The following is a 25,814-nucleotide window of genomic DNA, read 5'->3' on the forward strand; positions in this document are numbered from 1 at the left end:
GTCTTAAGTTGCCAGCATCTGTCAATGGTATGGCGCGTCTTTTAAACAGCTCACATTTAGATGTTGAATTGAATTAAATTGAGATGATAAAATATTATTAGAATATTATTTATTATTATTATTATTATTTTGAAATTTGAAAAAATTAAATTATTTATTATATTTTATGTTGAGATTTAAAAAAATTATAATGATGAGTTGAAATGATTTTAAGTTCCAAATGAAGCCGAGGTCTGCGCTGAGGAGCTCCAAGACCGAGCCCATTGCCTGTTATGACTTATGTTCAGCGAAGGTGTTGCAATACCTTTAGACTGTGAAGTTAAGGCGTGGGCAGCATAGAACAACCTCCCGCCTCCCTTGCAATAAAAATATTTTATCTCATTTTATCATTATAATATTTTTAAATTCTTACACAAAATATAATAAATAATTTAATTTTTTCAAATCTCCACACAAAATATGATAAATAATTTAATTTTTTCAAATCTTAAAACAATAATAATATTAAAAAATAATATTCTAACAATATTTTATACAACTTTAATCTAAAACCAAATCTACCAGAGAAAACGTCACCATAGCAGTTAATTTGTGTGTTAAAAACAGCATTAATGCTGGCAGTAGAAAGCCATTCTTTTGTAAGCAGAGCCCTCTTTTATTCCTCACATCAAGAGACCTTCACGAAAGAGATCAAATATCAAACTAGCATTTCCTTGTACGCCGCGCTTTAGAGATTTAAACCATTCCAGTTTCTTACCCTGCATATTTTCTTTTGATTTTGTTTTTTAACCTTCTTGTAGAAAATATGTACTGTCTAAGAAAACAATTCTAAGCTGGCAACTTTTCCATATCATATATAATTCGACCGACTGGTCAGGTGTGCATTGGGGAGAGGAAGGGAAGGGGGGGAGGAGAGAGAGAGAGATGTGCAAGCAACTAACTGGAATACTTCTGAGAACTACATATTTAAACAAAGGATGAAGCAATACAAGACACTGGATATAAATATTATACGGTTGCCAACTAATATGCAGAGAGTGCAGGAAAACATGTTCGTAGAAACTTGAAGATTATTACTCGAAGCAATACAAGATACTACTGCAAAGATTATACAATTACATAACCACCGATTTCGTGTTTTTTCTTACATTCTATTCTTCACTGTCCTATTATTACAACTATTTAATGGACAAACAAATAATGAATGGCTATGTGCTCTACGAAGGTTGTCTAATCAAATTTAAAGATAAGAAAACTAAAATCTATCTGCTACCTGAACTGACATTGATGCATGAGATATCCACCAAGCCAAAAGCATATTGGAACTGGGGCATTGAAATGAGTATACCTATTTGAGTATCATTTAATAAACCTGTTATTCTCTACTCTGTCTTCCACACCATTAGCATCGTTTCGTTGTGGGCTGGGACTCTGTCCCTCACTGGTAGATTTTCCACCATTAATTGGCTCCTCAATGTTAGTTTGTTTCCCCTGTTGCATTCAGTCGACATATGATTAGAAATCTTGCAACTTTTGAAGCACGGCAAAAGTGATACTGTAAACTCATATCATATTGAACAGAATGATGCCTACTCTGCATGCAACTATAAAAGACATTAGGCGGATTTTGAAGTGTTTGTGCTCATAGCCAATCATCCTTCACTTTATGAGAATATGGATATAAACTAACCTTGTTCCGATCTCGCCAGCCAAGTCCAAAAGGGCGAGCTAGCAAGCCAGTTTTTCTCGCAGGCAGATCTTGTGCAGACTCTTGATTGCTTCGTACTGTTAAAGAATCTGGGTGTGAAGATCTACAGAGCAAGATTGCACTTAGATTTGACATGAATCTCATCCACAGGGGCATAAAATGCAAGCAATCCAGATAAAATTGCCTTGCTGAGGGTAGGGGGAGAAGATGGGACTGTAAATAAGCAGAGCTAATGAAGAAAACAGAGACTGAGGCAACAGAGAAATTAGAAAAACAAAGAAAAAAGAAACACAAAAATTAGAAAGAAAATGTTAAAATCAGTACAAAGAAAATAATGATCAACTATAATCAAACGGTGAATAATTCTGCCCAAGAAAAACTTATCAAAAAAATCTGCACGCCCTGGAAAAAAAGAGAAAACAATTGGATTCACACCGTGGAGAGGGTTGTGCTTTAACTTGACCACATTGGTACTGCAAGGTAGCCTCCAGCATTGATTCTGCCATAACCACTCTCTTCTCCATTTCAGAAAGTGAAACAGTGGCCTCTTCATATTTTTCCTGCATACATATTGGTTGTGTAGTGGTGGGTATTTTATAAAAAAGGAGCATAACATCATATCCGGCCCTGAAATATTGAAAAGCCAGAATATAGTAGAGCCATTCAATCTAGCAAAACCATCAGGTCTAATTATATCATTGACTGATACAGAATTTAGCACATGAATATACAAATGCATGGAGCCAATGGATAAAAAACACACAGGAAGAAAAGATATTGCAACAGGATGTACCAAACTAACAACTTTGTTTTATAGATAAACCGAACAAGTCTGAGGGGGCAGCGTCTGGTTTTTAATTCAAGAAATGCAGATGAAGATCCAGCCAGGCTAGTTAAATGCTTTTGTGTATGTGCCAAGGTCCATCCTCCATATTTTGCCACATTCTTCCACTTCATGGTATTTATTCGCCAAGAGTTGAGAATTTGATTAACATATTCATAGCAGTTCTTATTTCCCATTTCCTCTTTTTATTGTAAGAGGCATACACCCCTACAGCCCACACTGCCTTCGGCATCTTAAGAATTTAGTACATACTGAAAAAGTAAAAAGAAATATGACAGATTGGGCAGTGTCGAATATCCATGAACTTGATTACAAATAGTGACGCCCAAGGCTATTACTGTTTAGAGCCAATTGAAGAAAGATATAAAAGGCAGCTAAAACCAAAAAAGTTAATGTACTTTTTGCAACCGGTAGTCTGACACTAATGGATTTGCTTGCCACACCTCATATCTCTGTCTTGAAATCCATGTAGGTGCCTAAGAAGCTAAAGGATTTGTAAAGAGAAAGAGATTGATTAGTAAAATCAATCTGTTGAAGGAACAGAAAGAGAGTATACTATGATCTGAGATAGTAGCAACCGTAGTTATGAGCAATTTGATTCATCCCATCCCATCAGAACAACACCTCCCTTCTTTTCCCTTATAGGCATTTTTTATCAGTACAACATGGTTCATGTCACATGGCATTACAAGATGTATAACAGAAATGAAACGAAATTGCATAGACATTACTTAAGTAATAACATGTCAACATCTTCTAAATGAATTTTTTTTTATAGGTTCTCCTAAATTATATTTAACTTTTAAGACAGAAAAGGCCTAAGAATAAGAAAATGGAGAAGCAAAAGCATGTTTTAAATAATCAGCTTGGTCAAGACAGTCACTTGGCCATATATTGAGATTATGGCATTGCTTGGCTTTATAATATATATTTTTTTGATAAGTTACTTATCTTTACAAATATTTCAAAAGGATAGTCAATTAACAGGCTTTTGCGCGGCTTTGACGTGCTACAGAAGCTGTAAAGAGTCAAGTGATATACAGGCAACCAAACTTCACACCATAGGATACTGCTCCAAATTATATAATGGTTGAATAGAACCCTCTTGCTTCAATACTTATTAAATTTTCTTAACATAATTCAATAAAGGTGGTGTGTGATTTAATAACCACCTACCACAACAAAACAAGATCAAACCAAATGCTAAAAAAATCAGAAGTTAAACCTGAAGCACTTGAGCAGCAAATCTTTGTGCTGCTGAATCTTGCTCAGCAAACCTGCGGGCATCTTCAGTTACCCTTTGCTCTTGCTCTACCCGCATTAAGACCTATATGATTATTTGTCAGCAAGTTATGAGAATATATGGTCTTCTCAAAGTAGGCAGTTAGAGAACATGGAGGAGAGATGAAACCTGAAGCATAGCATTTTCTTGTTCCTGCTTATCTGCAAGGGCACTGCGAAGTTCAGAAACCTCATGCTCTAACTGCTCAACCTGCAAATTGAATGTGGAATTCCCTTCTAACTAAAGTTTTCAAAGAATGAATAGAAACTCAGCTACACAACTAAGCATCTCTCTGAACAGAAATATTTTGCATCACGTATACCCTGGCGCTCAATTGCCGCCGATTGTCCTGCTTGACCATTTCCATCAAAGCCGTCTCCAATTCCTCAGCTCTGAAAAAAGTAGGAAGAAGCCAGAATTAAAATCCCGAATTAATGAAAAGCAGAAAATATGGCTCACTAAAGAACTAAAGTATTGCACGACTGAATTTGCGGTAACTGCTAAATCATACTTTGCAGACTAGATTACATCAAGGAACTTGCCACATTTCCATAAGACTGCCACCAGATGGAACTCGGAGGATAAAGGGAAAAAATAAAAAGCAAAAATATAAAGAAAAGATAGCCCGAAAAGGGTTGTGGCCTTGACATAGCAAATTATATTACATATACATCGAGAAATCCCCCACTCAATCTCAACGAGGATTTCATGTAACCACAGGGAGTGACACAAAGACTGTCTGATAGATTGAATGTGGATAGAATAAGGTCCAGGAAGAAGAAGAAACCATTATAAAACAACTACAGCACAATGGGAGACAAACAAATGAACATGACCAAGAAGTAGTACAATGGCAAAACCCCCAGCCCACACAAAAAAATTGGAAACCATCTACGTTTAATTTGAGATGACTATTAGGAATTCAATGGGGGATATGCACTACCAGAGCCTAAAATCAATGACTAAATAGTCAACTCTATTCCTAGTAACCTTGACTTTTCATGCTTAAAGTACGCATGGGTATGCAGTATGCAGGTTTCATAGGTAATCAAGTTACTATCATCACAAAGCAGAGACATGTGAGAACATGCACCATGAAGTTGGCAACCAAGAAAGGAAAAGAAAAAAGAGTCCTGATATAAGTTAGAAACTGTACATCCAAATAAAATATTAACCTGAGTACAGCTGATCTTTTCTCCTCCAGCAACTTACACAATTCAACCTTCAACCACACCTGCATGAAGTTCATATACTTGTGAGAAAAATAACTCTAATGTATCCTCAACTAACCGTTCAAAAAGGTCAAATCACTTCAACTGCTGTCTATACTAAGAAATAAAAGAATTAATACGTTCAGTAATTGTGTATTTTATAAAGAAACATTATGATTACACCATCATCCATGCATGGGTCTATTCTATTGGCTGAACAATCATACATGAGCATTTCCAGACACAAAATGATCAATTAACTTCATTGTTTCAAGGTTACCAAAATCATTATGCAAAAAGAAGACACAAATACCTGCTCTTGAAGGTCTTTGGCAGAATTGATCTCTTCACCCCCAGTAAGGCTAATAATGATTTCATCTGCATTAGTGGACCCAGACTCCGAACGAGACAAACTATCATTTGTTTGTGTATCAACCGATTTTTCTGTTTTATTGGCTTCTATTATCATTGATTTAGGATCATGCTTAAACCCATACAACTTAGATGCCAAACCCTGAGAATTCCTCCAAACTTGAAGCCCCTTTGATCTTTCTGCAAGTGCAGTTATTACTACTGGTCGATGTTTATTTCTCAAGACTTGCAATCGAGTTTCATTTACATTTTGGTAACCCATGCAAGCAGTCAGCACAAGTTGACTGCTATCAAATGTTGAGCCAGCCAGTGATTGCAGCAAAGTAACTGCATCTCCAGCATCCTTAGTTGTAACTAAAGAAGGACCTGCATGAAACAGAGCTAAATTAAGTTTCATAACATAAAACAGAATTTTTTTTCTAAAAAAAAAAGAAGACCCAATCTGTTAACCAGTACCATATAACTCCATCAAAGCAAGTGCCGTCCTAAATAGCATGACCCGGTTTCCTTCAAAAAGAAGCACATCCCAGATTCGAAGAACTGGAGTAAGGAGAAATCCATTAGATTATTTTTCAGCTGCAACAAGAATCTATCCAATGCTAATTCTGAGAATGGTTAAAGACAAGGCACCGGGTCCTGACGGTTCTTCTATGGGCTTCTTTCAAACATGTTGGGACGTGTTAAAGGATGATCTTATGAGGGTGTTTCAAGAGCTTTTCTCAGCTGGAAAATTTGAGAAAAGTTTTAACACCACTTTTCTTGCATTGATACCGAAGAAAGTTGGGGCAGAGGAGATTAGGAAGTTTTGGTCCATTAGCTTAGTAAATGGGGTATACAGAATAATTTCCAAGGTGCTTGCGAATCGTCTAGGTGAGGAATTGGGGAATATAATTACAAAACCCCAAAATGCTTTTGTAAAGGGTAGATAGCTTTTAGACGCGGTTCTTATCACCAAAGAATGTATTGACAATAGACTGAAAGTTGGCACTGCAGGGATTATTTGCAAGCTAGACATGGAGAAGGCGTATGATCAATGTTTTGAATACCGTACCGGACGCTGTACCGGTCAAGGCACTGGAACGAAATATTTCGGTACCGGTACTGTTTCGGGATAGCATTTCGGAATAACATTTCGGAATAGTCGATAAATAAATAAATTATATTTCAAAATTATATTTCAAAATAACAGTCTATATATAAATAAATTATATATAAATACATATATATATAAATTATAAATAGACTAGTCTGAATTGAGGGTTAAAAAATAAACTTGTAGTTTGAAAAAAAAAAAATAGCCTAAATTGAGGCCGGTACAGGCCGAAATTTAGGCCGGTACGTCCGGTACCGGCCAGTATTTTAGCCGGTACGAAATGGATATAGTCCTTGTACGAAATTCAAAACTATGCGTATGATCACGTTAACTGGGATTTTCTTCTTTACCTTCTCGGAATGTATGGTTTTGGGGAGAGGTGGCGGTCGTGGATCTGCTGGTGCATATCAACAGTGAAATTCCTAGTTTTAATAAATGGAAACCCAACTGGTTTTTTCAATAGCACACGAAGTTTAAGACAAGGAGACTCGTTGTCTCCACTACTTTTTGTTATTGTGATGGAGACGTTGAACAGAATGATCTTGGCACTGGTTAATAATGGTTTCGTGGCTGGCTTCTTGATTGGTACCCCATATAGAGGAATTATTAATATTTCTCATTTGTTATTTACATATGACACTTATTTTTTGTGAGGTAGATCATAACCAGGTTTGAGCACTGAAGGCCCTTCTCCTTTGTTTTGAAGTAGCATCCGAGTTGAAAGTGAATTTCGACAAATCAGAGACAGTGTCAATTGGAGGTGTTCATCTTATAAGACAGTTGGCTAGCACTCTGGGATGTAAGATTGTCTCTCTTCCTATGACTTACCTTAGATTCTCATTGGGGGCTGCCTCGATGCATCTTCATTATGGGACACAATGATTGAGAAAGTAGAGCGGAGACTGACAAAATAGAAGAGAATGTGTCTGTCGAAAGGTGGTAGAATTACCTTGATCAAGAGTATATTACCTAATTTACCAACTTAATTTTTGTCTCTATTCCCTATCCCAGCAAGTGTGGCGTTCCGAATTGAGAAACTTCGACGTGATTTCTTGTAGAGTAGAGTGGGTGAGGAGTTCAAATTCCACCTAGTCAATTGGGAAAAAGGTATGTTGCCCTATCTCTAATGGTTGTTTGGGTATTAGAAATATGAGAATTTTTAAAAAGGTGTTACTTGGAAAATGGTTGTGAAGATACAATAAGGAATCAGAAACCGTATGGAGTTGGTGATTGAGAGCAAATATTGAGGCTTATGGGGAGGCTAGTGTTCTAAAGAAGTAAGAGGGGCTTATGGAGTGGGGTTGTGGAAACACACAAGAAGAGGATGGGGGGTCTTTACTCGACATACTAGATTTCTTTTGGGCGAGGGTTCCAGGATTAAATTCTGGAGTGATATTTGGTGTGGTAATAATGCTTTAAAGGATTTATTTCCTTCACTTTTATGGGTTGCAAGTGCCAAATATGTTTCAGTGGCTGAAGTTATGGTGATATCGGGGGAGCAAATCCAGTGGAATATCAATTTTAGTTGGGTAGTACAAGATTGGGAAATGAGCAGCTTTGAAGACTTTTTCAGCCTTTTATTCTCCATAAAACCGAGCAACCAGCAAGAAGATATGTTGTGGTAGACACCCGCAAGTAAAGTTTCTTTCTCGGTTCGCTCTTTCTATAAGTCTCTCACACAAGAGTCGAATATTCAGTTTCCATCGAGAAGGCTTTGGAGACATAAGACGCCTCCCAAAACAACATTCTTCTTGTGGACAACATCATTGGGTAAGATCCTCACAACCGACAATTTGAGGAAACGCAGGTGTTGCAGGGTGATCTCCTACTACATTGCGAGACAACTAGAGTATTATGGAATGAGGTGTTCATTAGACTAGACTTGGCTTGGGTTATGCCTAAGACAGTGGTGGCAGTTCTGGCCAGCTGGACAAATCTAAGAGACATTCAACAGATTAAAGTTGTGTGGAAGATGGTCCCTATATGCATCATATGGTGTTTGTGGCAGGAGCGCAATGATCAGACATTCGAAGACAATGAGAGATTGATGGAGGAACTAAAAGCTTTATTTATTAGAACTCTATGTACTTGGGTCATTGTTGTTGACTTTAATGGCTTGGATCGACATATTTCTTGTCTCTATTGCGCCTACATAGTTAGGGCATACCTTTGTAATGTACTTGGCTATGCTTATTCATTGATTAATAAAAAAAATTTACCTATAAAAAAAATAAAAAATAAAAAAATAAAAAAATAAAAAAGAAGAAGAAGAAGAAGAAGAAGAATGCAAAGGTCGGTAAGATACCCGAGTGTTAGAAAATATGCCGATAAATTTAAGATGTACTCAGACGCAAATAATCTTTAACAAAAAAGAATAATATCAATAAAACCTGACCACTTTCCCATGGAAGCATGTTCATAAAAATGGAAAGGAACCAAGGTCCAGTAACCCAAGCCACCTGCACTCCCTGGTAATCTAGATGATTGACTGCAACAGATGTAAAGGTGGCATGAAAAACTACCCAAAAAGCTTTGTACAAATTGCAAATTGCAAACTGCAAAGATAATAGCAAGTGCCAATGATATACTAACCCAATTTTGGAAATCTCTCTCGCACCAACTCCTCAAAAACAAGTTGGTCGACCTGAAAATAGACACAACCGACTATCAGTAAAAAGCACCACCAATCTGCACAGTTATACTATAGATGGTGTGGGGAGCAAAACTACACAAACCAAGAGAAGGGGGGAGGAATAGCATACCTGAGACTCTATCATTTCCTCTGAGTAATAGCCATCAAAATAGTCATCAATTAATGCCAGCAAGGTCCTGATTTTTTAAACTCTATTAATAAGGGCATTTGAGTTGAAAAATTAAACAATGCAATACAAAGATGCTGCACAAACATAATACATTTATTCATGTATTCTTCCAGGAAAGAATGCATCTATAAACTTTCCTCCATGCAAGTCAGGGAGTATATATTCTGGGAAGGATTGTGTCAAATATTTCAGACCTACCAAAAAGCATTTTCTTCAGGCATCAAAAGAAGTAATAAGCCAGCAAAGAAATTCATGGCCTGCATGCAGATTGTATCCAATAAACTAAAAGTCAGTAAGATAGTTATCTTGAGTTCTATAACACAGAATGAGTTTAGCAGCAGAACCAAAACAGAATTTCTGTAAGGAGCAGCATGCAAAAGACTCGTCATCCGGCAATCCACCATAAATCTTTGAGGCTAAGTTGGGAAAAATCCAGCTCCAATTTGCCATGAAATCTAGTTTAAATGGAGCTTGAATTCCTCAAAATTTAATAGATGAATCTACTTTCTCAGTATTGCCGTTCCTTATTTGAAATTTTCCCAGAATTGATCAGAAATTGTGGCTACACAGGTTTTGGGCGCTTCCCTCTTGTGTTTCAAAAGTATAAATGGTTTGTAAAAGGTTTGCCTCTTCTTTTTCTGTTACTTATTGTGTTTAAGCTTGAGAGTAGTACTAGTTATGTTATCTCAGTTCAACTGAGTTTCTACTAGTTATGTTATCTCAGTTCAACTGAGTTTCTTTCTCTGTTATTGGTGTTTTATTTTGGAGGTTTGCCACTTTGCTCTTGTAGTTCTCTTTGATTAAGACACAACTTACCTAACCACATCTTTTTACTCAAGAAGCAGTCGCATGAGCTCTAGAATCAAGGGTCTAGGGGTCACAGAACCATGTTAGTTGTTGGTTGATGCCTTGCGTACAGAACTGTAAGAATGCTGGACTGAGTGTTTTAAGTACAAATACCTGGCAGTACCCAACAGAGGGATTATGTCTAGCATATGCTGTAAGTAAGCGCCTCAAAGCATTTCTACCATTCACATCAAGAGCAGGATGGCCCGGGAATGTTCGAGGCAAATCCTGCACATAAAACCAATATCAACAAGTTAAGAAACTAGGATTAATTACACCCAATAGAATTAGCACCACAAAATGAAGCTATTGGACATTAAAGTTGAATGATAATGGGATATAATGACCTTCTCAATTTGCCCTTTCCATTTCTCTGGAATGCATACAGTATCTGTAGTTAATCCTTCACTGTTATTGTCTAACTGTTTGCCATTGTGTTCTGTGCTATTGCCAGAATAACTTTCTGGAGCTAGAAGATCCTGGTAATACTTCTTGACATGACGTGATTTCACACCCACAAAAGCTTGCCAAAGCTGAAATTTTGAGCATATGCAATTACTAAGCTCGTTCACCAAGAAATATACTTAACTACATTAAAAACACCCTTATAGAGTTTTTGTACCTCCCCTCTAAGAGCCATAGGCACTCCACCACGAACAAGAACTTCTAACTCTTCTTTCCAAGGAAACAATAATTCTGGAGGGACCACATCAGTCGCAGCAACAGTAGCAGGAGCACTGACAGTATCACTATGAGGAACATCTTGAATAGGATCAGACCTCTCCGCATCATAAAACTCATCCTCAGAATCCTCCTCAGATGCTCCTTTAGAGGATCTAGCCTCCTCAATGGGAGAAGCAAGTGGCTTTCCACTTCCAGTGCATTGCTCATATTTTAATAAATTGGTTTTCTTCTTTACACGAATGCTCATCATGTCTTCAATGGCACAAAGAGATGGTCTAATCTCAGTCCAAATATGGGCCTTGTGAGTTTTTATCTCCTTAGCTGAAGACAACTCCTCCTTTCTGGCACCATTTTCAGCCAAATCATCTGAACCAAGCTTTAAGTCGTCTCCTTCAACTACCTTCTCTGAACTGGTGTCTGCTTCTTGTTCTGAAGCTCCAGCATCTTTGGTTTTTTTATCTTCTTCGGTTAATAATCCACTTTCAGGTAGTTGAGCTGCCTCTGCTTGCCTTTCCAGGAAAGACCTCCACCTATCTGATCTTTCTTCCTCTTCCTCCTGAAACAATTAATTTTATTAAATAAAAGCACACCATTCTCTGCTATTGCCTCTCTTCAATCTCCATTTGGTTGCTGAAAGACGTGAGAGGAAGAATAAAAACTCTCGAGTTTTTCATTAACTTAGACCAGCCAAAAGTTAAAACTTGACTATGCCATATTTCTTCTCTGTATTTTTTATTTATTTATTTTGCTCATTGTTTTTGTCAGCAACCGAACAAAGAGTGTGAATACTTAATACTAGGAAGAATAACTGAAAGAGAATTAAACCTTGTAGATACTAGCATATTCACGGTATCTTTGTACATGTTGAGGTCTCACAGCAAACCCATAGGCGTCCCTGTTCACACCGATACTATTAGCTTCCAAATTCAATAAATCTTTCATTGATTACACTCCATTATCAAACACCAAGCAAAATTCTAAATCACAAGTTCACAACCAAAGCCAAATGGCCCAAAACCAAGTCCATTGCAGTATACTCGGTCACAAGCAAGGGTCAATTAAATTCTAACCACGACCACAACTCAAATTATCTTGAATGTTGAATCGGCCTCGCGAGTTTGCAGCTCAGACTAAAGAGCTCCATATTCCACTTGAAAACTCGATTATACTTCCCATGGCGCTTGGCATTGCCTCGGCGCAAGCCATAAAAACTTGAAAACAACGCATTTCACACACTCCGTCTAACAACGCATCGTGGAACGCACACTAAGTAAATCCTAAACTAAATCCATGCAACTTTTCACACAATTGAAAGCAAGATCAATGATAAACCACTAATCTATAAAGAACTCTCGGTATTGAAATACATATGAATATGTAAAAGTATGAAAGCTAAAATGCAAGTCTCACTCATGAGAATCTAATCCGATCGGATAAATTTTCCGCGAAACATCGACAATTACCCCGAACTATATAACTATAAAAGCCAGGGGGAACCTAACAAAAAAGAAGGATACAACTATATAAACCGGAACTTGTTGGAGCAGAGAGAGACTGGAGAAACCCAAGGAAGTGAGAGTTAAATGCCAGGGAGGCGGGGGAGGGGAAGGATACGTGGAGACAGGAAAGAAGGAAGCGTACCTCTTGTGGTCGAAGGTGATGACAGAGGGGTTGAGGGCTTTGGTGGCCTTCATTGACGAGAACTGGATCGGTTTGAGGGGTGACTGGAGAGGCTGTGATTCAGTTCTTCGTTGAATTTTGTGGGAAATCTCGGGGTCCTGCTTCTTGATTTTCTTGTTTTTCTCCAACTGAATAACGAAAGAGAGAGAGAGAGCCTCCGTATGGCGGAGGTGGAAACTTCAAAGCAGTGTCTCGCAGAAAGAGAGAGGCAAATGAAAAAGGCAGGCCGAATGTGCGCTATTACCGCTCACGTTAATATTATTAATTAGATGTGCTGGACCGCACTGGTTTCTTATTTCTTAACGCAGGAGTCGAAAAAAGACTCATTTTTTTCGCTTTTCGCCCGTTGGATATTATTCTGCCTTTTCCGTCAATTTCTGATCATTTTTTATAAAATTATCTTTTGCTAAATCTTTCTTGCCGATCAACCAATCAATAAAAATAATTGCCACTCTAAATTATTAATATTATTTTAATTTGTATCCAAATTATTAATTTTACTTATAATTAACATGTTAAAAATAAAAATGGTCTAAAAGAACTTGCCAGGATTGTCTTGGGGTGGACATTGCGATGAGTCTATTTTGTTTAGATAGATTAGGAGGAAAAAATTTACACAACCTCTCATCCTCTACATATTATATATTTTTTAATTTTTATTATTTTTTTCTTTCATCAAATTTTTAATATATGAATAATGAATAGAAAAATAAAATTATTTTAAAAAAAATAAACTCAAATTTTTTTTTTAAATATTAAAAATTTAAAAAATTTAAAAAAATAGTGGTGTGTAGAAGTTTGGGAGGTTGTGTAGTATTGCTCCATTAGGAAAAGCATGAGCAACTCAGGCAAACTTTTCACGTTGTATTGAGTTGATTTAAGATGATAAAATATTATTTTTTAATATTATTATTATTTTAAAATTTTAAAAAATTATAATAATAATTTAATATGGATTTATGAACCCATCAGACTCATGCTTATATCTTTTTGCACCTTTGGAGCGCATGAAATGGCTAATACGTGGGACCCCAAGCCGAGCATCCTATTTAGGTGATTAAAAATGAAATAATGTTATATATCATATTTTTATTTTATTTTTATCTTCCTATATAATATGTAATATATTTATTATTATTAAATACGTGGGACCCCTCTATTATTATTAAATAATTTGTTATTAGATAATTTTTTATTATTTAATAATAATAAATATGACACATCTTACATAATAAAATTATAATATAATGTATATAATTTTTCTTAAAAAAGTTATACCTCTTCCTGAAGACCAGGTCTTATTAGAGAAATGTTATAAATAAGTCTTACACTAAACATATGTATCTAATTGAAATGTAATTTGTCATTTTTTTCATTATGTTTAAACATACACATATTTAATCGGCCTCGTTTAATTACGCAGTTCAGATGAAGTGAGATGAAATATTTTGTTAAAAATTAAATAAAATATTATTATAATATTATTTTTATTTGAAAATTTGAATTGTTTATTATATTTTGTGTAAAAGTTTAAAAAAATTATAATAATTATATAAAATGAGATAGTTTAATTTTATATAACCAAATCAACTAGATATAAGAATAAAAATAATAAATTACATGTTAATTAAATAAAAATGTGTAGTGTAAGGATTTCACGTAAAAATTATCTTCCCAACATGGGCCCTTGCTCTCGGATTATATAGTCAAAATAATGGATCCGAATGCGCAAGCCATATTATTTCTTTGCATGATACGGGCTCCCAAACAGAACTCCATTAGTCCGAATTACTGGAGCTCTTGGAATGGTAGAGTCCCTTGCAAAACTCCATTCATACACAATTCTGGAAACTTTTTAAGTTTTTAAAATCAAACAAGTATTGTTTCTTACTACACGTGCTTATAACATCCATTTGTAATCGTGGATAAAATCAAAGCTTCGTATTTTATTTACATATAAATATAAATTAATGAAATTGATTTTCAACAAATATTTTACTTCCATTAATGAGTTTTATTTTATTTTTTTCCGCGCATTGTATGGACTTACAATTAGTTATTTTTGTAACACCGAGTGCATTTCGCATAGGAATTAGCTGTCACATCGCATCGTCGAGGGATCATTTTGACACGTCAAAATTTTGGAACCAACCCCTCACAAAGCAAGGAATATGAATTACATCGTCGGCTTAACAATCAAAACAGGTAAAAAATAAACTCACAATTATACGTGATATTATTAGATTCGTTTAATCTATTTTCTAATAAATATAATTTTATAAATTAATTTATCACATCAAATTATTTTTATATAATATTTGAAGTATTTCTCTTTACAAATACATAGACTCGGCGAAAAGCTGGAAAGAACGGTGCAAGCAAAAGGGAAACGCAACCATCGGAAAGCTAGTAGAGCTGGAGATTGCGCGAAAAATCAGGATACGCATATTTTTCTATTCAGAGAAAATCCCCGGACTTCTGAACCAAAAGTCGAACCCAACAGAGTCAGTGCAACTACCGCTTCGTAAATTAATACCGCGAACCCCATGTCATGCCTGAAATTGCCCACGGCAGCAGCTTCCTTTTACACCCTCAAGCCTTGCGGCTGCCACCTCAACCTCACCCAATGGGTCCGCACCACAGCTGCGGCCGCGGCCACAGGCACCCACTCTGTCGCCAAACTAAAGCTCAAACCCATTCCCTTCGAAGCCCTGTATTGCAACAGAAACAGGGAGCAAATACCCGCTATTTATAAACGTGGGTGGAGGATAGCCCCGTGCGCACCATTCACACCCTCGGCGCACGATAAGCGTGCCCCTAAAGCGATAGGGTTTCGTGGCGTCCACCAAAAGCACTCCCCCGCTCTCTCTTTACGCAGCAATAGCTCCGAAGAGAAAGGAGGATTTTCCGCCTCTGGCTCTGGGTCTTCCGAGTCAGGTCTCGTGGCAGATATGGGTGCAGAAAGCCAGGACCGCCACGATTTATTCCAATCGCCCTCGTCAATGCAGAACCAGCAGCAACAGAAAGAACAACTGCAACATACTTCGAAATTGCTCACATTACCCACCATCTTAACTCTCGGCCGCGTCGCCTCTGTGCCGCTTCTCGTAAGCAGTATGTCCATGTTTTTGCTTCTTTTTTTCCTTGTTAATCTTTTTTACGAAATCAATGCGTTGTTTGAGAAATGGGGCGTGTTAGTTTTGATGATCCAGTCGCAATTTGGTTGAAAAGTTTGAAACGTATTTGGATGACCCAGGTGCGATTTTTTTTCGCTGAAAATTACCGATTGAACTTTCGGTAATGCTTGAGTTTAGCAGCGAGAACAAATATAGATTGTTTATTCCTAAAGCTCTAGACAATAAATTGTTTTGTTTTGTGAATTCGATCTCTGTTTGGATCTTTATGATGTAGGGATTTCAGGTTTTTTTGTTCGTCAAATTTCTGCATTTTTGTTCATCTCGACTTTGGTTAGATTGCGAATTGAGTTATATATTTTAATCCAGTAAACCTTCGAATTTCAGATTTTTGTTGTGTAATTCATGCCTGCAAGATATGAAGGAAATTTGGTCGATTGAAATATGTGTTGATGATATATAAGGTTGATCGATGTCCTGATTTTTATTATGGTGGTGTGCCCTGGTATTCTGAGCTGCTATGGAGATTGCCCTTGTCATTTCTTATATGTGTTCTTGTAGAGATTGCTTAGTCTGGAATTGCCGATTATTATTGAGTTGGTTATATGTTTTAGTGGTCATAGTATGAAATCCTTGCATTTCACGAGACTAACATTATCATATCATTCATCAGCCTTCTACGTAGATAGTTGGTGGGGACCAACTGCTACGACAAGTATTTTCATCTCTGCTGCAGTTACTGATTGGCTTGACGGCTATCTTGCTCGGAAGGTATTCTAGTACTTGTCTTTCAAACTGTATAGGAGTAAACAAAATAAAATAAAACAATTGTTCTGAAAATGTTTGTAATTTTATGACATCTTATATGGGCTAAATCCTTGAATAATTTCAGATGAGACTAGGATCTGCATTTGGTGCATTTCTAGACCCAGTAGCTGACAAGGTATAGTCTTTCACCTTTGATTGGAACTTCTTTTTTATTTGCACCGGGTGTCAGATAACAAAGTCTTGACTAATCCTGGGGGTGCACTTGCGGAAAACTCATTGTCGAGAGCCTGTGCTCCTTGGGTAAAATTCAAGGGGAGGTCTAGTCCGATGGCCCCTAGAAATTGTTTACACCCAAGAGGATTTGAACCTTAGACCGGAAGGGAGCATACCATCAAGACCAAGGTCTTTACCACTTGAGCCAACCCCTAGGGGTTTTTTATTGGAACTTTACAGCCTTTTGCTTTTAGTTAGTTGATACCATAAATGTGCTTTAATTAAATAGCAAGACTTGTAGGCTTTCTCGTGTACTTGGTCTATGTCGACTTTCTCATTGTGTACTTGGTCTGTGTCGACTTTCTCATTAATTAAGTCCTTCTTTACTGATGAAAAAAAACTACCAAGAAACATTGACAAGTTATTTTTTTATTGTCATGCCTACCGAATGCAGCTTATGGTTGCTGCCACATTGGTCTTGTTGTGTACCCAACCAGTGGAAGTTACCATGTTTGGACAAGTACCATGGCTATTGGCTGTACCTTCAATTGCCATAATTGGTAGGGAGGTAATATGTTTTATTATTAATTGTTTTAATCTTGTTAGCCATTAAATTTATACACATATGCAGCCACACTCATTGGGTGGGTTGTGGGGGTTGTTGGCATGGAAGCTTTGGATGCTATACACAAGAAGTTGCAAATGAGCTCCCAAAAGTAATTCATTTCAATTTCGGCTACAAGATCAGGACAAAACATGCTTTCTTTTAGGTGAAATATTTTCTATATTTACAGCTCCTCTACCTTCAGGGCTTTATGGTCCAGCATTAAAGCACTGTTTGGGTGGGTTTTTCTCTCATGGCTATGGTTAGACTACTTCACAGTTTAGAAAAACTCACGCCATTGTGGCCTTCATTCATTTTAACAATATTTTGGTGATTGTCTTTGACCACAGGTGGAGCCCATCATAGTGAACCCAGTTATCCTTGCATCTGGCATTTCTTACATCTTTTTCTTTATCTTCTTCAATATTTTTCCTTCCCCCCTTTGCCACTAGTGTCTAGTGTACCACTTCGTTGGATCACCACCAGTAGCAAAGCTTTAGGATAATTCAATGGAATCCTTGTTACTTTGGTTGAGCAGGATCTTTTGCTCCTGCATGTGTGAACGGTGTGCGTGCATATTTGTGCTAACAAAATGAGGTCCACATGATGTTTTCACTCATATTAGTTCATAGGATATTTATTATTGTATGTGTTGCTCTCCTTTCCTTTCCCCTTATTTGTTTTCCCCTCTTTCCCTTAAGCGATTATACATGTCCCAGTAAAAATTGTTATGCTTATATCTTGTTTGCTAATATTGGTTTATGTTTCTTTTCTTTTTTTTTCTTGTTCTTTTTTTTTTTTTACTTTAAAAAAAAAATCTTTGAGTTGATTATTCGTAAAAAAAAAAAGTTTGAGTTGATAGCAGATCTCTTACAGATTATTCTGACACTTTATTTAGATAACTATGTCTGCAGTTAGAGAATGGGCTGCTTCCCAAAATAGTAAGCTTTTAGAGGTTTGTGTTTCTCTTTCCTACACTTCTACTTTTGTTTCCAAAGACATTGGAACTTTTTCATGGAAATACATTGTAAGAACGGATTTTTTAGGCTGTTGCTGTAAATAACTTGGGGAAGTGGAAAACAGCCACACAGATGACCGCACTAACCATCCTTTTGGCTACCAGAGATAGCAGGTTCATTCTTATTTCTCTTGCCTATTGGGTTATTGTTGTTCTTGGTTAATTAGGATTCAGGATGATTAGATGTTTCCTTGAAATAAAATTAGGTGAATATTTTTTGGAAGTCCTTATTAATACTACCGTTTACATATAAAAAAAAAAAATTTTTGGAAGTATCTGACCGTTTGTTTTATTTTTTCTCTTTTGATTTGTCCCCTCATTGTGTAGTCTTGGAGGGCCAGGGGTTTTTGTAGCTTCTGGAGTTGGGCTGCTGTACATCTCAGCTGGACTTTCTGTATGGTCATTAGTTGTGTATATGAGGAAGATTTGGAAGGTATTGCTGAAGTAGCTTTCCCAGCTTTGCCGGTGGTGATACTAATATATATATATATATATATATATACTCCTCACTGAGGGTTTGTTTAGATGCGGGAACAGTACTTGAAGTTCTTCGCACACAACCCCTTTAGATGATTATCTTCACACACTGAAGCTGTGTTCTTGAGACAAGTAGACGAAGAGCAAAGATTTTTCATAAAAGCTTCCCGCTTTTTAAAGTGAATTTAGGTTGAATTGTTTTAAAGGGGTCAGTATCACGTTGTTTATCGCTGTCTCCAAGGTCTTGAAGATCACAAAATTGCCATGTTGGCATATCTGCAGGGAAATAGTTTGATGTAGATGTTTGAACAATTTTTTTCTCCATCTTGAATCTTCATTATTTTTTGGTTGGAGCCGATGCTTGTTTTGGCTTGGAAAATGGTGGATAGATTGGAGGATTTATATGTAATTTGGTTGTTATTAATTTCTTGAAGTTGAAATAGTTTGTTTGTCCTTTTTTGAAGTGTAAAACAGGAATTACAAACCGTTAAAAGGTATACAACTCTTGGTATTTTACAGAGTTCCCATGCTGTTTCAACTGTTTACATTATGGTAGAATGCAGTGTCGCGATTATGCCCAAAAACAAAACACAAAAAAAAAAATAAAAAATGGCGGATTGTAGGTGATTGCAAGTTCAATAGATTGTTGCAAGCCAAAGACAGGAATCTCGCCATTGAATTAAGAGAAATAATCATTGAAATTCTGTATTTGTTCACTTTTTTCAAAATGAACAAACACAGGACCGTATGAAAAAAAAATTAATTTTGAATAATAGATTTGATTCTTTTTTAAAATAATTATACGACGCTTATGTACTTCACAACTATACGTAAGATTACTCTTGAATTAATAGGTTTCTTTCTTGGTCTAGATCAACTTAACAAAGCATGAAATAATGCTCAGTGCTCTTAAGCTTATTCCTGGATTCTCTTATTATAATTATTATTAAAAATGATCCTATTCGAATGAGTTTTATTTATTCAAGTAAAAAAATATTGTGAAAAAAATAATAATAACATGTCAATTTTTTTTTTGGAACCTGTTCATTTCAGTTACAACTTTGCGCTCACTGAGTTGAAATCGTGACTGCCACCTTAAGACTTGGGAAGGAAGGAAGGAAGGAAGGGGAGGGAGTTTGCCTATGAGTTCTGAACAAGTCAGGACTTGATTTCATTTTCATATACAATAAATATAGTATTGCTTCTTAATCAATTTGGAAAGGCATAAAATGGAATCACAAAAACTAAAAACACGTTGACCTTGTTGAGTTGCCTTCGAATATGACTGATAACCTGTTAATAGCTATCATATAAAGGCAACAAGACAAAGTGAAACTGACTATTATCCACATGTCCACGGTAACATTTTTTTATTTTGTAAGCAAAACGGTGTAATCCTATCTACCCTCACAAAACTTGAAAATAATAAAAAATAAAATAAAATAAAATACATTTCCCTGTCTAGCCGTTTGATCCTATCATTTATTTATTTTTTCATTGGCACGGCCCACGGGATGTCCAGACAAAGTCCCGACTAATCCCGTTTGACCCTACCATGACTATATGGGAAAAATGTTTCCAAGAAACGACACTACACATTCAGAAAAAAAATTGAAAATTGAAAATAGAAAAGATGTCTCTTTAACTTCTCTCTCTGAGGGTGAAAGAAAAAATAACGTTTCTTGATACAAATTGAAGAAAATAAGATTCAAGATAGACATTTATAACCTCTTAAACTAGGTGTTGGGAAAGATACCGCCACCTCCTCTGATTGAAAGTAAGGGTCCATGCCAGGAGCTGCGACTGATCAGATGGGAATCGAGAAACAAAACAATAACTGTAATATCGTCATGAAAATGTCTTCTCACCCCTCTGTCAATCTTTTTCAAGTCTGAGTACCTCATTTCTCTTTTTTTCGCTGCTTCACAAAGCGCAGCTTTGACAAGTTTTCGTGCAATGCCCTGCAAAATATAGGAAATATTTAAATACCTCCTGCAGCAAATTCAACGAATAATGACTTACAAGGAACTTATGTTAGCACCTGCTTCACAGAACAAACCATTTTCTTGCAGGTTTCAAGAGAATTTCTAGTTATTTGTGATTTTCACAGAAAGTATCTACCTTTCCCACATGAAGAAGATTATACTATTAACTTCAACTTATTGAAAAGAGGGGGGAAAAGGCAACAAGCTTCTAGTCTAAGTTAATGAAGGAATTAAGTTACCACTAAGGTAGCATTGATATCACCCTTTTCCCAAAGACAGTCGGAAATAAACGCATGGCAACAATATCCAGCATAAATATGAATGAAACTTAAAACTAGAAATAGGAATCCTACACTCCGTGGACAGCTCTGAACAATGTCAACTGCCTCCTGATTGCTTAGGTTCTCCCATAGGCCATCCGATGCAAATATAAGAAACTGATCTCCAGGGTAGAGTTTCTGCACCAATATCGTTGGCTCAGCTTTAAGAATTGGCTCGTGGAAGGGTTTAGGCAGTCTAAACTTCGACAATAAAGGCTCTCTATTGAACTCTGCCTTCTTCAAATAGGCATCGCCTATGGATCTTGAAACCTGCAAGAGTACAAAAGATCTGTCAACAGAGTGATTGTCTATCCAGTCATTTCATCCTTGTGTAAGCACCATGCTGATTTCCCAAGGAGAAATCTTCCATACGTCATGAACCATGCTCAGCTTTCTGATTTTGGATATGCAGAATGCTAATATCTCTTAAAAGCCCAAAAACTTGAAGTATTTCAAACTAATACCAATAAAAATAAATTCTTAAAATTCAATGCCTAAACTTGCTTGGTGAGACAAAAGGAAAATTCCGATAGAAACCTGGAGCAAGCAATAATTGAGGATTAGATAATGGGTGTGCCGTATGCATCCATGTGGAAAGGCCATTTAATATAGAGAGCCATTCAAGAAACAAATAGGAAGCATCTACTGGTTCAGCCCTCAGCAAAAATTTATATTAGTTAAATAAGGGGAAAATGATAGAGTTGAGACTATGGATGGCCAGAGGGGCAGGTATCAGACATGGCATCCCAAACCAAACCCTACAGGTTCAAGTTTGCCCTGACCAAGGATATAAACAGAAATCTCAAAACTATCCATTATAACTAATTCATATCTTCTGTTCAACCCAACAGCATATCCTTGATTAATAAAGTCACGTACATTCAGAGGGCTTTGATGCAATGACTTGACAAAGGATATAAAATGACAGACTGTTTAGTTTTTATTTGATAGGTAAAACAAAAGACAATTTAGTAAAAGATAAAGAAGGAAACTGAAAGAAAAAACTTATTGAAAACAAATCTCTCAAGAAATCACCTGTATAATACCCTTCACACGCCACACCTTGTGCTTTAAAACGACAATCTGTGGATCATTGGGATGCAGCGAATGCAATTCCTCCCTCACAGATTCCATACTTGCATTGTGCTCAAATGATAATTGAACAGCTTTAAACACTTTAACAGCCTTCTCCTGTCTTCCTAACACCACCCGAGAATCTCCTGCATTGGCAATGTAAAGCAATCCGCTACATATTATGCCTACCAAACAACATGAACCAACAGAAGCAATCTGTGGCTTGCTTAGCCACTGATTCTTTACTAGAGAGAGGAATTCCTCTTCAGTTGCCAAAAATGCTTTGTTGATAATATCTGCTGACATTCCCTGATTCTCTGACGTGAACTCTGCAGCACCAATAGCTGTCAAGTCAGTAAAATATGCATTAGCTTTAATTAAAAAGATTTTAAGATGGGGTAAAAACCAAGAAATAAATAAATAGAAAAACCAGTGAGAGAGAAAGAGAGTAGGGAACTCAAAATTAAATTATTTTCCAAATCTTAAACATGTAAAAAAAGTATCATTTTCCAGGCGATATCATCCATGAAATATTATTTCTAATAGTCACTCGCATTATCACTAGATAGTAAGATAGCTTCGCGTCAACTCTCAATTGAAGGAATTTTCGAAGTGGAAATAGCGAAAATGACAATTCAAAAAATAATTAGCCACTTTGAGAATAGAGGAGCCCAAAAATGAAGAAGCCATCACACAAATATATTAACTAATTTCACAAACGCAAATGAATTCAGAAGTGAATTCATAAATTAATTGGTGGAAGAACAACTTACTCTTGATATTGTTAAACAGGTGATCATTTATGAATTGGGCAGCTTCAGGTCCTCCATGCCCATCATAAATTCCAACAAATGTTCCATGAGGACCTGATTCAAGCAAACTCATTGACCCTGATTCAAGTTGGCTATGGTCTTCCAACAGATTGTTTGCTTGAATTATTGCCATCGAAAATTCTCCATTCACATGCTGTCCTGAATCTTTGGACCACAACAAGCCATCAACCCGACCACTTACATCGCTGCTATCCCTGGAATTTTCACCCTCAACAGAAGGTTTCCAACAGGGCGACACAATCCTCAATAATGCAGCTGATACCATACCTTACATGTTCTCACCCAAATGACCCGGCAATCAAATTATGCATCAAATGTTTATGAATACCAAGATCAAACCCTAGTTTCTGCACTAATTTATCCTCAATTACCAAAGGTAAGTCACGTGTCCCGGAAATCTATACTCATTGATGAATACAGACACCATTAATCTGTAAACGTGTAAAACATCATATACGTTAATGGATATATGCAGAAAGTGAAAAAACAGAAAAGAAAAGAAAAAATACAAGAATAGTAGACAGCATCATACCGCGCACGTATTCAAGATAACAAGAATTTTATGGGTGCACGACACGATTTTGAGACAAAAACCAAATTGCGGACACCACCAGCCTGCACGGTTGTGAAAGAACAATAATAATAAAAAAAAAAGAATGCAGGAATCGCAAATATATGCACGTGCAGTAGAATATCCCCAAAACGTTTTTGATGGGTACGAATAGACAATGTAAAGCATAAATTTACAAGAGAAAACCAAATATAACTGACATCAGTATGGCATCTATTCAAGATCAAACAAAGAAATGGATATTCTACGAAATTATTGGAAGCATAACACAAGATCGAAACGTGCACCACTGATTTGCCAGCGATTAACGATCATACAAATTTATGGGTATATGATGAAATTAAATAAAAGAAATTACAAGAGAAAATAGAATAATTATGGCACATGATTAACAATACAGGAACCTCTGAACGTACCTTGAATCTATGTTATGACAAATATTCTACCCCTGAGAGTGTACTATTTCGGAATTATAACCTTAGCTGGAAATAACCCTTTTATCCGATGGATTAAACAGAACATCAATATCGGAGATTGGAACGTTCTGACAAAAGAAAAACGATTTGCCAGAACGTTTGAAGGGGTAGATCTGGAGAGAGGGGGGGGGGAGGGGGAGGGAAGGAGAGATTATGTTATGGAGTTGTCATTGGCGCTTGTTTCTCTTTTATTTTTTATTTATTTTTCTTTCTTTATAGCACGGATTAATATATTTTTTCTCCTTTTTTTTTAATTAACTTTTTTCTTTTTATTATCTTATTATGTTTCTAATTTACGACTTTGGATTTTGACTTTTTGACTTTGACGTGCAATAAACCAGGGCAACCTTTGCTCATCTTCCCTTTTCTCCTCTAAATAGAAAAATCTCCCTTTTATGAACAATTTTTATTACAAAACTTTACGAAAATTAGAAGAAGTTTGGACTTCGTTTGGTTATACATATGAGATAAAATGATAAATTTATAAATAATAGTGAAATGATATTAGTTAATATTTTTTATGAGATATTGGAAAATGAGAAAAAAAAATTTGAATAAAAAAATTATAAAATTAAAATAAGGTTAAAATATAATTTTTTTAATATTTTTTTGTTTTATGATTTAAAAAAATTGAATTATTCTTTGTGTTTTGTTTGTGAGTTTAAAAAAATTGTAATGATTAGAGAATGATTAGATGAAAGTTTTAAAAAATATTTATATTTAAATAGTGTTTGAATATTGATATGAGATGAAATTGGTTGAAATATTTGTGAAACCAAACCATAGTTGACATGCTAGTTTATTCAACTGGTTGTATGGTTCTGGTAACATGATGAGTGTAAGACTATTCATCCAGATTTTGGTCTGGAATCTTGGATATATCCAGATCGAAACCCAAGTTTTAAATTCAGACTGAAACCTGGATGAGTTCGAGTTTTAAACTCGGAACACCTTTTTTTTTTTCCTTCATTTTCAATGTTTTGATATGGAAACCAAAAAGGCATACACGTATGTTTGTAGAATCTTATTTGTCACGATTTCGTTCGTATAATTTTTTTTAAAATGGTCAAAATTAGTGAATCGCCATGTTTGATGTCAGTCATGACGAACATACACTATGTACCATGATTAATTAAAAGTAATTATTCATTTTTTGTGAAGTTGACAATAATCATTTAGTATATATTATTTGGTATTTTAATTATCTTACTTTGACTTCAGAAATTACAAATAATAACCACATGTCATGGGAAGTTATCACCAGTGCAATCATCCATTAATAGAGTCAACTCAAGTGCCTATTCATTGCATACAACACCAACTTGGTTTCTAGATTAAAAAAAAACAGCACTTCAAACCAAAAAGCATTCAAACGTCAAAATATTTAAATTAAAAAAAAAATGTATTCCGGGTTTAAAATAGATATTCAGAACTCGAGTTTTGGTTCGGAACAATCGAAATCTGATTTTTTGAATTTCAAATTGAGTCAGGAAAAAATTCGGTTCATATGAACAGTCCTAGATGAGTGTGCCTCACAATCTATCTATCACGAGTTTTGATTAAGATAAGAGTTTTACTACTCATCATCCCTACACACCACACTATATTTTTTTTTTTCTAATTTTTTTTGTTTTATTCTTTTTAAACTAATTGAATTATTATACTTATTATCTATATATCACGCATTTGGTAAGATAAACAAATAAAAAAATATATGGTGTGTGATATATAGAGATGATAAATATAATTTTTTTTTTAATTAAATGAGACAGATGCTCTCTTAGAATAGGAGTTAAACA

At 35.8% G+C, this 25,814-nt stretch overlaps 3 protein-coding genes across 4 annotated transcripts; 1 reads left to right on the forward strand and 2 right to left on the reverse strand.

Annotated features, from left to right (window-relative positions):
* Nucleotides 1-981: 981 nt before the first annotated feature.
* On the reverse strand, nucleotides 982-12,770 carry LOC109003003 (ecotropic viral integration site 5 protein homolog). The gene is made up of 18 exons (XM_018980947.2): nucleotides 12,504-12,770; nucleotides 11,688-11,757; nucleotides 10,801-11,418; nucleotides 10,526-10,711; nucleotides 10,293-10,406; nucleotides 9,531-9,589; nucleotides 9,273-9,339; nucleotides 9,103-9,154; nucleotides 8,906-8,998; nucleotides 5,874-5,957; nucleotides 5,359-5,783; nucleotides 5,010-5,068; nucleotides 4,157-4,226; nucleotides 3,964-4,044; nucleotides 3,778-3,879; nucleotides 2,144-2,268; nucleotides 1,691-1,811; nucleotides 982-1,491 (listed from the first exon to the last, which is right to left on the reverse strand). The coding sequence occupies exons 1-18, from the start codon at nucleotides 12,554-12,556 to the stop codon at nucleotides 1,360-1,362; spliced, it is 2,511 nt and encodes an 836-aa protein (XP_018836492.1). The 5' UTR covers nucleotides 12,557-12,770; the 3' UTR covers nucleotides 982-1,359.
* A 2,114-nt stretch (nucleotides 12,771-14,884) lies between these two features.
* On the forward strand, nucleotides 14,885-19,211 carry LOC109003004 (CDP-diacylglycerol--glycerol-3-phosphate 3-phosphatidyltransferase 2-like). Its single transcript, XM_018980948.2, has 7 exons — nucleotides 14,885-15,656; nucleotides 16,350-16,447; nucleotides 16,569-16,619; nucleotides 17,112-17,225; nucleotides 18,160-18,216; nucleotides 18,308-18,393; nucleotides 18,607-19,211. The coding sequence occupies exons 1-7, from the start codon at nucleotides 15,089-15,091 to the stop codon at nucleotides 18,725-18,727; spliced, it is 1,095 nt and encodes a 364-aa protein (XP_018836493.2). The 5' UTR covers nucleotides 14,885-15,088; the 3' UTR covers nucleotides 18,728-19,211.
* Nucleotides 19,212-20,218: 1,007 nt separating this feature from the next.
* On the reverse strand, nucleotides 20,219-24,168 carry LOC109003005 (probable protein phosphatase 2C 38). Of its 2 annotated transcripts, none has more exons than XM_018980950.2 (6): nucleotides 23,956-24,168; nucleotides 23,501-23,583; nucleotides 22,909-23,399; nucleotides 22,097-22,479; nucleotides 21,095-21,331; nucleotides 20,219-20,717 (listed from the first exon to the last, which is right to left on the reverse strand). In XM_018980950.2, exons 3-6 carry the CDS (start codon nucleotides 23,231-23,233, stop codon nucleotides 20,493-20,495), a joined length of 1,170 nt encoding a protein of 389 aa, XP_018836495.2. In that variant the 5' UTR covers nucleotides 23,234-23,399; nucleotides 23,501-23,583; nucleotides 23,956-24,168; the 3' UTR covers nucleotides 20,219-20,492. The 2 variants fall into 2 exon arrangements, with proteins under 2 accessions (XP_018836495.2, XP_018836496.2); XM_018980951.2 differs by having other exon boundaries at nucleotides 22,097-22,464; nucleotides 23,956-24,150.
* Nucleotides 24,169-25,814: the final 1,646 nt, after the last annotated feature.

This window comes from Juglans regia, chromosome 12, assembly GCF_001411555.2.
Source record: "Juglans regia cultivar Chandler chromosome 12, Walnut 2.0, whole genome shotgun sequence".
Classification (NCBI taxonomy): Eukaryota; Viridiplantae; Streptophyta; class Magnoliopsida; order Fagales; family Juglandaceae; genus Juglans; species Juglans regia.